Below are 16,840 nucleotides of genomic sequence, written 5' to 3' on the forward strand. Positions count from 1 at the left end.
TGGCCAGACCGCTGAGAGAGGAGAGGAAGATCAGAAAACTTTGTTCCTGCAGAGCCAGGTTCCTCTCTCAGTCTCAGGGTCACAGGGAAACCAGAGAAGGAACCTGAAACTGCAGTGCGTGTGTGTCGGTGTGTGTGTCCATGTTCGGGTCCTATCCAAGACCAATCATGTGACTGCAGGACTGTGTGTGTGTGTGTGTGTGTGTGTGTGTGTGTGTGTGTGTGTGTGTGTGTGTGTGTGTGTGTGTGTGTGTGTGTGTGTGTGTGTGTGTGTGTGTGTGTGTGTGTGTGTGTGTGTGTGTGTGTGTGTGTGTGTGTGGTGTGTGTGTGTGTGTGTGTGTGTGTGTGTGTGTGTGTGTGTGTGTGTGTGTGTGTGTGTGTGTGTGTGTGTGTGTGTGTGTGTGTGTGTGTGTGTGTGTGTGTGTGTGTGTGTGTGTTCAGAACATTACGCTATATTACATTAAGTGAACTGTAATAACCTGCTGTCCCGCTGGAGGGTTTCAACGGAAATAACGCTCAATTTAATTGTTCAGTTTCCTGCGAGAACTGACACATTATTTGATTTATGTGAAAATGAACAGCTATTCTCTAATATGTAATCAATAAAATACAGTCAACCCTGTTTTACATCTTAGTCTAGTTGAATACAGCTGAAGTCCATGGAGCAATTTTGACGAAATTTGTTTTGACAGTCTATTTTAATTTCATGTACCGTTGCAGAATATGCAGGTGAGACACTGCAGTGAGTGGAGTGATACTGTCCTCTGGTGGAGCAAATCAGAAAAGCTCTGCCTCTGTACATCTCATTAAAGATGACTTTGACTTTATTTGCATTCAAAATTGGAATCAAATAGCGTAGATATTAAACCTGCAGTAACACTTCTACTTTAAACAGAACAAAATCAAATGTCTTTATTTAAACAGGATTCAAAACAAAAACAAAGCTAGAGTCAGGAACAAGCTATTATTTCAGTTCTTTTTAAGAAAACACAGAATGTCTACATTGAGAACATACTGTATATTCCTGCAAACCTCACCTGACCCCGTGTATTATGACTCACATCAATGATCACATCCTCCACAATGTCTCTTAAACAATTAAATAAAGCATTTGTTCACTCAATTAGGGGTTTGTTTTTCACAAGTCAGTGTTTCAGAGATGTCCGTTTTCTGTTGGACGCTGACGACACTACTCCATTTAGGCACTTAAAATGATAAACAAGGAGAGCCTCACTGTGTATTCGAGAAACTAACTGTTACAAGTGTTTATACTTTTGCAGAGGGCTTTGCTTCTAGCATATTTAATCTGTTGACTCAACACTCCTCTGGTTTGGCTCTCTAACCCTAACTCTCATTCTATTATTCTGCATTACAGTCTCCTTGATGTACATGTTTCTTACATAATCACAGAAATTCCAGAAAGCACTACCTCTTAGATATCTTACAAGTTAATTTTGGTATGTTAGCCTTTTTTGGACAGTTACCAGAATATGCAGTAGACAGGTCTCTGTTGGATTTGTGTATGGAAACAAGGTGTTGGTTTAATAATGTATATGAAAATCATAGAAAAAAAAAGTTTTACTTTACAACATCACATGAGGCTAAACCTGGTACTTTAGCATTCAACACTTCTAACAACAACTTTCCAGACAATAATTCTTTATGATTACGATACAATCAAATGCAATCACAGCACTGCCACGTGAATAGTTTTTACAAACATGACTATGGCTTGATTTTGTTCACCATATGGTTGCTAAGGTTGTTTTGTACTAGACTGCATTATATTGTATTGTGTTGCTGTTATTCGTACCCCCACATGTTTGTAATTAGCCCAAATATTACAAACACATTTCTAAAGATGTGAGTTCAGTTTCACATCACTGCTTAACTATAATAATTTACTCTTTGAAAGTATCAAAACTGAACATCATTATCTTTGTAGAGGTGGGATTTACAGCTGAGCTGCAATTGCATTGGATTTCAAAGTGTTTATAGCCAAACATCAACTGAATGTTATGAAGTTGTGTAACTCCACATGTGTTGGCAGACTGAACTGTTATCCAAGATCTTTAAATGCTTTTGAACCATGTCATCAAGACATTTGTTTCTTTTTTTCCACATAACATTCAAGACTAGTAAAGCACATGATCCCTCCAAAAGTAAAAGCTCATCAGTTTTAAATCAAAACGATCCCATGTGTGGTCCAGCAAACTAAGAGGAGAGAAAGTACAAGGACATATGGAGATAAGGAAATGGATAAAGGGAAGGCAGCCAATGCAGTGATGTTACTGTCTATGCAAGTTGTTTGATGTGTTAATCCTAAATAGCAATGTACAGCCTAGAGGTGGGCTAACCTGTGCAGGTATGGTGAGACACCTTCCTCTCTGGATTGTTCCACTCACAGGGCTCGACGGAGTCACCTGTCTTTAAGTGGACTGTTCCATGTTGGCAGCAGAGAGGGGGGAGCTGGTGAAGGTGAGTGTGACCACGCTGTGAGCTAAAGCCAGAGCCGTACCTGGACATTTACTCACTGAATTCCTCTCCCCTTCTCCCCCACTGGTGTGCCCTGCCTCCCCGTCCCTCTCCCTCTCCCTCGCTCCTCTCCTCCTCTTCCCCCACACTCTCTTGAAGCTGTCAGTCACAAAGCAGTAAACCACTGGATCCAGGCAGCTGTTCAGGCTGCTCAGGGTCACTGTGATGTGATAGGCAAGCACATGCCCCGGCCCCTGATCAAGCCCCTCCCCTCCGACCTTCACCCTGAAGTAAACCAGCACCTGGCGGACGTGGAACGGCGTGAAGCAGATAGTGAAGACCACCAGGACGGTGGCCAGAAGCCTAACAGCGCGGGCCCTCCTCGCCCTGCTCTGCTGGGGCACCAGGCCGTGGCTGCAGGAGAGGAAACAGGCGACCCGCAGAGTGAAGCCCGCCACGGCCAACAGGGGGAGCAGGAACTCCAGGATGGTGAGGTAGAAGAGGGCAGGAAGGAGCACACAGGAGGAGCTGAACTCCAATGCTGTGGTCTGTTCAGAATGAGAGAGATCCAAACTGTCTTATAGAGCTCTTTCTTCTTTAAAGTGAAGTTACTCAACATTTTCAAAAGTGATCAGGCTTTGCTGAACAACAAGCTACCAAATGTTTCACCTCACTAATAGGTCTCGGGGACACATTTATACTGGAACTGCCATTGTTGCAGTTAAGAGTCAGCCAATGATACCACACTACACTTTCCTTGAAAGAAACTCTGCATTTCTAGTGACACCAACACTGTATTGTGTTGATATTTAACAGATCAATGAGATGTTTGAGTAGAAAGAATGTGTCTTCATCAGAATGTGGTCTGCATGGCAAAATGGAAGAAGAGGGGAACATGAGGGACTTAAATGCTTCTATTTTCCTTTTTATCAACATTTGACAAAGGTGGAAATAGAGGAGGGGGATGCAGTGGAAGCAGTCCATCCATTCTTTTAGATTAATTCCTCTATTGTAGGAGACTTTTTGTTTGTATAGTGTTTGTTATGCATGTGTCTTCACCTGGAAAGAGTAGGTGACCACAACTGCAGTGAACCAAACTGTGGCGCTGACACACCTGGCAGTTCCCGGGGTCCTGCATCGATGGAGAGTGCTGGATGCATGTACGACAGCCAGGTACCGATCTACGCAGATACTTAAGGAAGGGGTGGAAGGAAAGTCTTAGATTAGAGGTTTCTGCTGATAATATGTATGCATTTTAAATGTTGTATGAATGGGTCAAACCACATACCTTGTCAGAAATAGGATACTGCAGTACATGTTGACAAAGTAGCTGAAGGTGTGAATGTAGGAGCAGGCCAAGCAGCTCCCTCCACTGTGGTACAGAGCGATGCGAGCGGGCAGCGACAGCGCCACCAGCAGGTCAGCTACAGCCAGGTTTATGGTGTAAACCACAGAGGCAGAGGAGTTGGTGGAGGCTCCACAGAAGACATAGAGAGCCAGACAGTTGAGGACCACACCGACCACCAGCATCAGGCAGTTACACACCTGCAGGGTTAGGGTTAGGTTAGGGAAGAGCGTAGGGCTCCAGGGGAGCCCTGTGTGGTGCGCTGGCTCTCGGTAGGGTTAGGGTCAGCCCTTTATACCACTGTGGATGTTTCATAATGGTTGTAAAGTCATACACAGTGAGGTGTAGTAGTAGTCGTTGCTTTGCTCCAAACTTATATTAAAAAGTCTAATAACAAATTCCTTAATTTGAGTATAATTTTTTACCAAATTCTGGTTCGATACGTGACTTTAAGTGTATTTTCACTATGTAAAAATACAGAAACAGAACATATGACAAAATAGAGTGGACTACTCAGAAAACCCACTGGGCTTATTTGAAGCATTTATCTAAAAATGTTATAAATAACATAATATTGATGTCAAAATATGTTTTTTTAAAGATTTACATATAATAACAATAACAATAGTAAAACCAATGAAACATATTAAAAAGGCTATAAATAAGATTGGGTATATTTGTGAGTGTGTGTGTGTGTGTGTGCGTGTGTGTGAGTCAGCATTTCATCTTTAACAGTGGTCCTAATCACTCAATCAAGGCTTATTTGGTGACATTTTTCAACAGTATCTGGTCTTACCATGAGAGTGACCCACACAAAGTAGAAGTCTTGGTAGAGCTGCATGTCAAGGTGGGCTAACCTGTGCAGGTATGGTGCCCCCCACCGCTGGTCCCAGGCGCTGCAGTTGGTTGGGTCGGGGTTCCAAAGGGGCAAGAGGGGCTCAGTGGTGGAGGTGGAGCTGTTGTTATTGAGAAGGCTCTCCATTGGTTGGCAGGGTGGTGTCTGATTGGCTGGAGACGTGTTGAAGTAACAAGACAAAAAAACAAAGTTGTGTGCATAACAACATGACATCAAAACAGCTACCTGTAGAATTGGAAACACAAGGTTGCATGTGGTGGCCATTATAAATGTGCCATTCTTTAAATATCCAACAACAAGTTATTAGTAGCATTCGGAGCTTTTAAGTTATTATTTAAACTAGTAGTAAGAAATAGAATGTTAGCTAGGCTTGAGTTTTTCAATCTAGTTCTGGAAAAAAGGCTTTAAAGTATTTCCAACGTTTAGGCAAAGATGCCATGAGGAATCCTAACGTAGTTTTCGAGTAATGAATTTACATGGTAACAAACCAGCACTGTTCACATAAGTATAGAGAAGCATATGTGAAAAATACTTTCTGATTTCATCTAAGAGGAAGTGGCTTTTGACAGAGAAACAATGTCGGGAGAGTTTTTCAGATTAATTAAACATAATCTGCATACAGAGAAATGTTGCAATGTCTTTCCTAAATTGAATAACTTTGATGTAGCTTTTTTTATTCACAATTATACAAGTCATTAAACAATCATATAATATTATTGCAAAGCTAGTGTTTTGTTATGGTGAAAATAAATCTGATTTTTGTTCCAGACCCATTTGTTTGTAGTGTAAAGACTAAAAGCATATCAGGATTGTTTCCAAACTTGTGCTGTTGCTGTCTACTTTTAAATCATCTTCGAGCAGGGATTTGAACTAATGGCAGGAACTCCCATAATGTTTGATGGAGACAGATGGCTTAACCGTAGATGCTTTATAACAGACTCAAACAGCTCTAGTCTAAAGTGATGCAGTGTGTTAAAACAACGCAACATATTCCAGCTAAGTGAGCAGACACACTCCTTCTAATAACTAAAAGAACGAGTAATGACCCCGAGGGATGAAAAGTGGTCAACATCAGCAGAAGTTTATCCAGAGAGAGAGACTTTAGAAATCCTCATCCTATAAACAACGTTGTCTCGTACTGTAAAGATGACTAAATCCATCTTCATATGCGCTCTAAAAGGATGTGACATTTTCAACAAAGTAAAGAGTGTGACCTCGTGTGTTACTTTAAACGCAGAGTACAGTATTCACATGAACCATGTCTGTGTGCTGCTTTTCATACACTTCTGACACATGTTATTTTGAACATGAGAATCAGTTTGTCTTGAACGCAAGTCACATCAATTTGATGAATGTGACACATCCTGTTTACGGGAGCGAAGGCTTTAAAATCATCCACAGGCCAATGCTGTTCACTTTCAAGAGGGTTAAGGTGAACTGTAACTGTACATTAAGCTAAAAATAGACCAAGAATTTTAAAGGAAGTCTGGTTGAGATGAGAGGATGTGATGACAGATAGAATTGAGGAAAATAAGGCTTACATCTGAAGTGGAAAGCCACTAATAAAGACATGTATATTACCATGTGCTGGTAAATTTGTAACCTTTCTACTTACTACTTTCAAGATTCAATGCCTAAATAAATTGCACCGTAGTATGACTAAGCTTTCACAACTCAAGAACCTTATCCCTGGGCTTACATGTTCTTCATCAGCTGTTGCAGTTTGCTCAGTTGTCATCTGTTGACATTTCTCATATAAATAGTGATTTCATTGTTTTGTAAAACTATATTTTCTAAGGCCAAGAACCAACTTTGATACTTACACAGTATTATGATTAAATGAACAAATCGCGTTGGTGTTCTATCCTTATGATAGCTGCAAAACATTTCTGACTAAAGTGTGTTCAGCTCTCAAGAAATGAAGAGAGTGATATCATTCACCAAACACGCAGTACACAGTATTATTAAATATTCACATAAAAGGCAACTGTCTCATGAAAATGCTGACATGTTTTAGATAATTTATTCAAATGAATCAATATTAGCAAACCCTTCATGTAAATGATGGAAAATGTATGTTTAAATACATCAAATGAAAACGGCTTTTTCTCAAGTATACATTGTAATATGATATTTCAACAAATTAGTTTAAATGAAGATATTTCACCATTCTGACATCTGAGTGAACGTTTTTCCATTTTCAATCCAGACTTGATTCCTTCTTTCTTAACCCAAAACAAATGGATTACCCTGTTAAAAATGTTATTTGACAGACCTCCAAAATGTCTTTCCTTTCCTTATATTAACCAGAGATGGATGAGCTTGAATCTGTTAACACGTCCTGTCGGGGAAGGTCTTTCCACTCTTCATCATCACAGAGACACTCGCATAAAACATGGCAGAGGACATGGATTGAAAGACAGAAATAAAGCTGCATTCGGCCATCTGGTTCCTGATTTGGCAATTTCTTGAACATTTCATGTCCATATGTAATACAAGTTTTGTGCAAATTATTATAATTAAGCAAATGATAAAGATTAAATATTAGAACAAATTGAACAGCTTACTTTAACCTGGATTCAGTCAATCCATTACAGTCATATTTACTAACCAAGGAAAAACTTGTTTCTGAAACCTACCTTGTTAAGGCAGATGAAGAGTAAAAATATCCTTGTGCATAAAATCCACACACAGAGTTGCTGTCTTCACGTGTCCTCTGTTGTCGGTTTGAAGACCAAAGAGAGTGAGTTGGGATGTGAACACCGCTGGGTTGGACGATTCCTCAGGCGGCCGGACCTCCTCCTCATCTCTTTCTCTAGTCGTCCCCCTATCCCTATGTGCAACGCAGGAATAGCACAAAATACAGAAGGGTCTTCCCCTCCATCTTCGTCTCTTTTTGAATTTTAGAATTTGTGATTTAAATGATATGGAAGACAAGTAAATATAAAGTAGTGAACTGGCTGAGTAAAACAAGATTTCGACCAAAAAGCAAGACTCAGAGACAAGAAAGATACATTAAAAGCAACGTTTATTTTGGTTGTTGAGACAAGGAAAGGTTGCCAAAAGGTATATCGGACAAAACAGGCAACAAGGGGACACAAGATAGTTAGAGTCCAAAAAGGGAGAATGGGAAAAACCTTACAAATCCAGGTGTGCAAAGCAGAGACTTAACGAAGAACACTTAAAGTATAGTAATTGCTGTCAATTGTATACTTTCAAAATGATCTACATCACAATAAAGGTGCAACAAATAAAGGCAACTGCTGGTTGGATCGTGAAAAGCAGCATCTGCAATAACATTTAATTATGTGACTAAACAAAAAGTAGAGAAAAAGCGCAAAAATCAAGACACAGAAACACTTTCTTTTCTTTGTGAGACAAAGCGATGAGAGACTGAAATTGACTTTTTAATTCATGTGTGTCTTCAGTAAAGTTATTTAAAGCTGACTCTGGGGTGGTCCTACACTGGAAGGTTCTGAGGAATATAAAAGTGTGTGTATATCCCTGACTACTAGAGAAGAGAGAGGGGAAATAATAGTGAAGAAGCTGTTTCTGTAGATAGTTTTAAAAGTTGCCAGCCTATGAAGTAATTTAATTAAAATTACACACACACAGAACTGTGGATAGAGATGGGAAGAGGAGGACTTTTGACATTTATTTAAAAAAAGATATACTATTTGGAGTGAACCAGCACCTCATAAACCACAGTGACATAAACAACTATAAAGAATGGCCACCACTCAAGACAGTGTGTTTGTGTGTGTTTTTATCTATGTCCAGGTGCATGTGAATCCAGCTGTGTACAGTACATTTCAAACTGTCAAACAAACTGCTGTAGCACAGACCCATGGGCACATTTTAATACAAAGGGCCCCTGCACATTGCAAAGACATGCAAAAAGCCCCACCCCATCTGCAGCAGGACACACATACTTTTTGTGGTCATTTGTGTCTCTTTGCAGCTGTTTTGCACCTTTCTATTTGTTGTTACATCTGTTTGTAGTCATTGTGTGGGTTTTTTGGGTTCATTTTGAGTTCCAGTGGCTACAACGTGTCTCTTTAAGTGACATTTTATATGAGAACTAGAACCAGGGACCCCTTGATACGCTGGGTTGCTGGGCCTGTGCCTGCTGGGAACATTAAATAATCAATCCATGCAAAGACCTGCTCTGAATACCACTGAATTAATTAATCTTCCCTTTATATAAAAATACGTTTGATTTATGTTGCATTGCTGGTGATGTCATTTTGCAAAAGTCCTGGCTTATGTTTGATTGACTGTTTCTTGGCTTGTTCAAATATTTAAAACCTTTGAAACATCTATTCCAGCCCGGCTTGTTTAAAGTGCTGGAGACTGAGAGGAAGGATGTCCCACTTGACACTTTATGGGATTATAGAGGAGCCTTCCTCGACATTGAGAAACACCCCCGGGTTGCGATCGAATAGTCCAAAAATCAGCTCCTAACGTCTAGATAGATAGATAGATAGATAGTACTTTATTGATCCCAAATTGGGAAATTGTTTTTGTTACAGCAGCATAATAGACAAGGCATTTTACAATAAAACAAAACTACAAAATAAACAAGAATAGAAAGTAAAATAAAATAGAAAATATACATGTTGAAATAGAAAATATACATGCAGATATTATACAAATATATATATATATTCAAAATATATGACATATGGAATATGGAGTATTAAATATTGAACAGATTATGTATGAGTAAAATGTACAACGTGGTTTTATTTCTAGAGAAACTATGGAGCAGAGAGTTGTCTTCCAGCCAGAGGTGATTTGTTGTACAGTATTATTGCAGTGGGCAGGAATGTTTTCCAGTATCTGTCCTGGTGACAGGGGAGCTGCAGCAGTCTGTTGGAGAAGGAGCTCCGTTGACTGTCCAGCTGCAGGTGGAGAGGATGGGTGGGGTTATCCATGATGGACAACAGCCTGTTCAGTGTCCTCCTCTCCACCACAGCTTCAAAAGGGTCCAGCTTGATGCCGATGACTGACCCAGCTTTGCTGATCAGTTTATTGATCCTGCTGGTGTCACCGTCTCTTATGCTGCCCCCCCAGCAGACCGCAGCAAAGAAGAGTGCACTAGCCACCACAGACTGATAGAAGATCTCCAGCATCTTACTGCATACGTTGAAGGATCTCAGCTTCCTCAGAAAATAGAGTCGGCTCATCCCCTTCTTGTACACAGCGTCAGTGTTGATCCTCCAGTTCAGCCCATTGTCTAGTGCACTCCCAGGTACTTGTAGTCCTCCACAACAGCTACATCCTCTCCTAGACGACTACCGCCCAGTAGCACTCACCTCCACCATAATGAAGTGCTTTGAGCGGTTAGTCAAATCATTCATCACCTCCTCCCTCCCTGAATCTCTGGACCCCCTGCATTGTGCCTACAGAGCAAACCGGTCCACAGACGACGCCATAGCCCTCACCCTCCACACTGCCCTCTCACACCTGAACCCGAAGAACAGGAACACATATGTGAGAATGCTGTTCATTGACTACAGTTCAGCATTCAATACCATTGTGCCCTCCAAGCTGGCCATCAAGCTCAGAGACCTCGGGCTCAACAGCGCCCTCTGTGACTGGATCCTGAACTTCTTGACGGGCAGACCCCAGGCAGTGCGGGTGGGGAACATCACATCCTCCACCCTGATTCTCAACACCGGTGCCCCTCAAGGCTGCGTGCTCAGCCCTCTCCTCTACTCCCTGTTCACCCACGACTGCGTGGCCACACACAGCTCCAACACCATCGTGAAGTTTGCTGATGACACGACCGTCATCGGCCAGATCACAGACGATGACGAGACGGCGTACAGAGAGGAGGTCGAAAACCTGACATCTTGGTGCCAGGATAACAACCTCCATCTCAACATCAGCAAAACAAAGGAGCTGATTGTGGATTACAGGAAGCAGCAGGGAGAGGGACACGCCCCCATCGCCATCAATGGGACTACGGTGGAGAGAGTCAAAAGCTTCAGGTTCCTTGGGGTCCACATCACTGAGGACCTGACATGGTCTCTTCACACCACCACCATCACCAAGAAAGCTCGACAGCGGCTCTTCTTCCTCCGCAGGTTGAGGAGGTTCAAAATGGATTCCAGGATACTCTGCAACTTCTACAGGTGCACGATAGAGAGTATCCTGACTGGCAGCATGACGGCCTGGTACGGCAGCTGCACCGACCTCGATCGTAAGGCTTTACAGAGGGTGGTGAAAACTGCACAGCACATCACCAGGACGGAGCTGCCATCCATGGAGGACCTTTACTCCCAGCGGCTCAGGAAGAAAACACTACGGATTATCAAAGACCCCCATCACCCCAGCCACAAACTGTTCTTTCTGTTGCCGTCTGGCAGACGTTACCGCAGCATCCTGGCAAGGACAAGAAGATTCGGAGACAGTTTCTTCCCGCGGGCAGTGAGACTGTTAAAAAATTGAACTGTTGAAACAACTTCAAAACATTCATCTGCTACTCAGTATTATGTATCTAATACCTAATATATATATATATCATTCCAATAACTTGTATATAGACTTGTACTGCACTATTCCACATCATCACTTTATTTTATACTATTTTTCTTTTTGTATTGCTCTTGCTCTTATTGTTATTATGTTATTATGTTGCATTGTTGGAGAAGCCTGTGACATAAGATTTTCAACTACATAATTACTCTGTAGCTATGTCAGATTGACAATAAAGAACCTTGAAACTTGAACCTTGAACCTGTCCTGTGCTCACAGTGAAGCGGGGGGGGGGGCTTGATGGGATGGGGGGGGGGGGTCTGAGGCAAGATGAGCAGAGGGGGGGGGGACAGCGGCAATGTGAGCAGAGGGGGGGTGCAGAAGCCAGGCTGGGTGGTGGAGGAGAGGTGTGAAGTGGAGGTGGTGAGCAGAGGGGGGATGCTGACGCCAGGCTGAGAGGAGGAGGTGAGGTGAGAAGTGGAGGTGGAGGAGACAGCAGCGGGCGGAGAGCTAAACCTATTAGCCGCGTTCACACCAAGTACTTTCCTGTACTTAGTTCCGGCACTCAGAGCCCCGGCGCTTTTTACCCCAGGGCACTTAATACAGATCGCGTTCACACCGGAGTACTTTTCCCTGAGGGAAGATTACGCAAATGAGCCGCTGACGTCACTTCTTCTTCTGCTTTGGCTTTACTGGCAGGCCACAAACCACTTCACGGCGAGTACAGTAGGTGGCGGTATGCACCTTAAAGTTGTTTGCAATCCGCTACAAAACAAGAGAAGAAGAAGAAAAACTTCCCGCGTATACTGCGACGCCCACCCACTCGCTGTACATTAGGCGTCTGTTGTTTACCTTCCGACCTCAGACATGATGGAGATGGAGTCGACTGAAGTTGTGCTGTTTGTGCTCATGTTATACAGCTTTGTAACTGAGTTAATGCAGCCTGAGCAACTTGCGTACAATAACAAAACAAGCCGAGCACGAGTGGTGGTGGAGAACGCTTTTGGCAGACTGAAGGGCAGGTGGCGGTGCTTGATGAAAAGAAACGACTGCAAGATGGACAAGATCAAAATCCAGGTGGCAGCATGTTGCATATTACATAACCTTTGTGAAAGTAATGATGAGTACAGGGACGAATGGACTGCCTTACCGGCGACCCAGCTTGATGGGCCAGCCATTGCCGAGGCTGGGGTCAAGACACGCGCACAGCCCTTATGAGGCATCTGAACAGCGTGTAAATTGTACATTGTAAACATTTTGACAATAAAGCTGATCTTTTGTACAGTGCTTTTGTTTCTCTCTTTTATTTTCCAGTCAAGACAGGCAACATTACAATAGTGTACAGTGTGGCAATATAATAACAATAAACTGTGCCAGGTGTGTTGTATGCACAGTAAATAGGCTCAGCAGCAAACCCACCTTTATTATTTATTATATATCTTCCTGAGACCCACTGCATCCGTCTGCCATAAACACTATGGAAACCTACATGTTAGTTTCGGCCCATAGTGGACTCCATTTTGTGTTGTGTAAAATGGGGGGGGGAATTAAAAGTTTGCAAATCCCCATGTCCTCCTCAGAGGATAATCATAAAAACATTTAGTTTTAGGTCAAATAATATTTAAAATTATATAAATTATCATATTTGTGTATGTGCCCCTGCCATTCCTCCACAAGGTTGCAACATTGATGATAAATAAATGACAAATAAAGCTTCGCCAGTTTATAACCGATGAAACATGATGGTATCAGAATAATCACTTACATGTGATGTATAGGATGCTACACAGGTCACTAAAGATAAAGTGTCAGGAGAAATAAGCAAGATACAGGATCTGTTTAATCGCCATGTAGGTTCTCTTTATTGCACTCTCAAGACATAACAGTAAATAGAAGTTCACATTTTTAATGTAAATAAAATAGAAGTTGTACATGTAAATTAACATTATCAATATAAAATAAAGTGTCAGTTGTATCAAGACTATATAATAACAGTAATAACAATAATGTAAAATAAACTGTCCCAGGTGTAGGGATAGGCTCAGCAGCATACACACCTTAGTGCAAAGTTGTGTGTCAGTATTAATAAAAACAATACAAAATGAACTGTCCCAGGTGTAGGGATAGGCTCAGCAGCAGACATTGTTAACAGTGGCAACTATAGGGAGGAAGACCTGTTGGCTTTCACTAGCTGGGAAAGCACTTCCAGAAACCCATTCTGAAAAGTGGTTTGTCGCTCATCCTGCACCGACACTTCATCCTGGTGCTCCATCTGGTGAGCATATTGTCCTCCGTTTCCTGGGCCTTGGTGAACAGCACCATCTGATCCCCGTGCATCGACTCTTTCACCACGGCACGCCAGTCCTCCAACGCCTGGACGGTGTCAAAGAAATTCGCATCCCGTGTCCGCTTTCCTAAGAGGGGAAAATAAGCAAGATACAAGAGCTGTTTAGTCGCCATGTAGTTTTACAACATACTAGGAATGTGTTTACTAGTCAACATTGGACAGGGTGCAGGCCGGGACAAGACAGTGTACACAATGGAGGTGTATAGTAGAAGATAATATAGGATCAAATAGCATAAAATATATATATATAGTAGAAGATAATATAGGATCAAATAGCATAAAATATATATATATATATATATATACACACACACTGAGTGTACACAATGGAGGTGTATAGTAGAAGATAATATAGGATCAAATAGCATAAAATATATATATATATATATATATATATACACACACACTGAGTGTACACAATGGAGGTGTATAGTAGAAGATAATATAGGAGCAAATACACACACTGAGTGTGTGTGTGTGTGTGTAGCTGCCGCTCAAAGTGCCCTTCTTTATTGTTTTGTATTTTTGAAGAGTGCTTCATGTATGCTTGAACTTTGTTTAATGTTGTTGAGGCAAGTTTTCTTACCGGAAGTCATGTGACCTCTAGCCCGGATGTTTACAATGTTTGTGAGAGAGTAAAAAGGTGCGAACATTTGTAAATGCCGGTCTAGGCGAATACGTTTTCACGCTGTTTCATAATTGTACCAAGAAGGAAATAAACATGATTGTGAACATCAGTTCGATGCGTAACGTTCTTTCAAGACAAAGTTACAGTGTGTGTACCTTTGCGTTTGGTTGCTGGTAAGGGGGACGACCAAGCGCTGTGATCTAGAAGGCAAAGCTCGCTTGTTTCCAATCCCGAGAGTTGTCCATCCTCGCCTGAAACACACGATTAGTGCCATGAGTTAGTGAAGCAAATTACAGAAACACTGCACAGTTATTCACAAGTCAAAACGTTTTCATAGCGGCCGAGAATGTCTAGCTAGCTAGATGTTATTAGCTAGCTCGGGGCCGGTGTTAGCCAGTTCAGCCTAGCATGGCTAGCTTGATCTACTGAGCAAATAAAAGTACATCTGAGACCATTAATGTGCAGATTAAAACCCCAGTGCATGTAGTTGATTTTACCTTCGTCGTGGTCGTCATCGTTGGCCACTGAATCCGCCGTTTGAGCGGCCTCCCACACCATTGTGCCCGAATCGAAGGTCGATGCTGTCCGGGAGAAAAGGTCTGTGGCCTAGCAGAGCATCCAAGCGCTCGTACCATTTACTGGTCTTCCGGTCGTTACCACTCTTGTTATAATAGTCTTTAATTTGTTTGTAGTCCTGCCTGAGTTTCTTTATTTTTAGCCGGTATGCCGTGGCGCTGTGCACGATTCCCAGGTCGAGTGAAAGCTACTGAACTGGCTTCAGTAGCATTCTCTGGGTCGCGTCGTCGGCGTAGATCTCCAGAAGCGCCGACATCTCCTCATCACTCCACCGCTCCGATGATTTCTTGATGCTTGCCATAACTGCTTTCAAAAACAAACTACTCTCCGTCGGTGCGCTGGGTTTTTGTAGCGAGGAAAAACAATGGCGGCTCTACACAACATTTCACAGTTGTACGGGGCGTGGTTTGCAATTCGCCCAGCCAATCAGCACTGGGGCACTTTTTTCCCACAGGAAAGTACGATCTCTCAGCGGGCACTAAAAATGTGGGTAAAAGTTCCCGAGATTAAGTACTCTTTTTGGTGTGAACGCGACATAAGGGGTACTAATGGAACTAAACGCGAAAAGTACGGTGAAAAGTACTCTGTCTGTCTCTCCCTTTGAAGCCAGTGATAGCCTTCATCCCAGCCCAGACATCCCTGCTATTGTTCTGCTGGAGCTTAGGCCCAGGCCCCACAGGAACGAAAACGGGTTGTATCCGCATATTTCTCTTGCATATAGCCCTTTTTGCCACACGACGCCGTAACGGAACGATAGAAACGGACCCTGCAAACGACAACGGGTCCAAAGGTGGATAGATCTGGGAACGGAGCGCTCTGGGGGGTCCAACAACTCCGTGTGGTAGCCTATACGGTCATCATTTTCTGATAATGACGACGCAATAGCCCCGCCTCTCCCCACCTCTGCTGCTCACCCCCGCAAAAGTACACTGCACACTGAATTCAGATTATTTATCTTTATCTCGATATGGACATAAACGCGAGTGAAGTCTAATCTGACAGGACGGAGACACGCAGCTTCTCCCGCTGTGATGCAGCGGGAGCAAAACACGCACTTCAAGTCAGATCATCACCCTTAGCTATTTTAATTACCTCTCAAACTACCTAAACTAGTTATAAATATGTTTATTTTTACTGTCGAGTCTCTCATTACTGGATCAGCTGCTGCATGAGACAGACACTGACGCTGTCAGAAGAGAGGAAAAAGAGACAGGCTCTGTGTATTTTATTATTATATATCATTATATAGAGTCGTTATTCATTTGTTTTAAAGCTCAATAAATAACAAAGAAGACCTTTGACCGGCACTTTTATAATTTTGTCCGGAAGATTTAAACTTTAACACACGTTGACCGGCGAAAAACTCTGCCCGGTTCCCTCGGCCCCCACCGCGGAGAATAAACAGAAGTGAAGCCATGACAACCATTCTTCTTCGCTGCTTTTGTGGAGGAAGTTGCTGCTTTTGTGGAGGAAGTTACAGCGCCACGTACAGGCTCGGCATATGTACTTCAGCTTTTCCAGCGGTTGGATCTAAACGGAGCTGTCTCGTGTGGCAAGACACTATCCTGTGTATATTGTGTGTGGGCGGAAGCTTTTTGGCGATTGCGTTTGCGTTAATCCTATGCGTTTTGCCGTATGCGTTCCCGTGGGGCCGGGGCCTAAGTTCACTGGTGTATAGGAAATGACTTGTTTGTTTTGACCATAGACTGTATATATAAATGGACGTAGGGTCCGTGACGTCACCCATAGGATTCTGCAGAGTTGCCGAGAAGCCCTTAGTAGGCGGAGTCGGCCACTAACGGCTCGACAGTGGCGTCAGAGTTCCACTCCCGCCTGCTCCAGCCTGCTCCAAATAAGGAGTAGCATGAAGCTGCAGCGTCGGAGACTGCACTATCAGGACCGCACTCCCAGGACCCTATTTTTTCGTGACACTGCCACCTAGCGAGCAGGAGACCTGAATAGGAATGACAACGCAGAGAGTCTGAGTAATGTGAAGTGCTTTTAAAGTTTTATTTGTTTAACATTAATAACAATTCCGGTGTCTTGAAATGAATTGTGATTAGCTAACATTAACTATGATAGTCTTAAGGCAATACAAACAAACATCTGTTAGCTTATGATAGCTTCTAAC

At 42.6% G+C, this 16,840-nt stretch overlaps 1 protein-coding gene across 1 annotated transcript; it reads right to left on the reverse strand.

Annotated features, from left to right (window-relative positions):
• Window positions 1-2,428: 2,428 nt before the first annotated feature.
• On the reverse strand, window positions 2,429-7,389 carry LOC117477757 (G-protein coupled receptor 20). The gene is made up of 5 exons (XM_034124500.1): window positions 7,315-7,389; window positions 4,616-4,827; window positions 3,763-4,019; window positions 3,534-3,666; window positions 2,429-3,022 (listed from the first exon to the last, which is right to left on the reverse strand). The coding sequence occupies exons 2-5, from the start codon at window positions 4,799-4,801 to the stop codon at window positions 2,429-2,431; spliced, it is 1,170 nt and encodes a 389-aa protein (XP_033980391.1). The 5' UTR covers window positions 4,802-4,827; window positions 7,315-7,389.
• Between the last annotated feature and the right edge of the window lie 9,451 nt (window positions 7,390-16,840).

This window comes from Trematomus bernacchii, unplaced genomic scaffold, assembly GCF_902827165.1.
Source record: "Trematomus bernacchii unplaced genomic scaffold, fTreBer1.1, whole genome shotgun sequence".
In the NCBI taxonomy this organism is placed as follows: domain Eukaryota; kingdom Metazoa; phylum Chordata; class Actinopteri; order Perciformes; family Nototheniidae; genus Trematomus; species Trematomus bernacchii.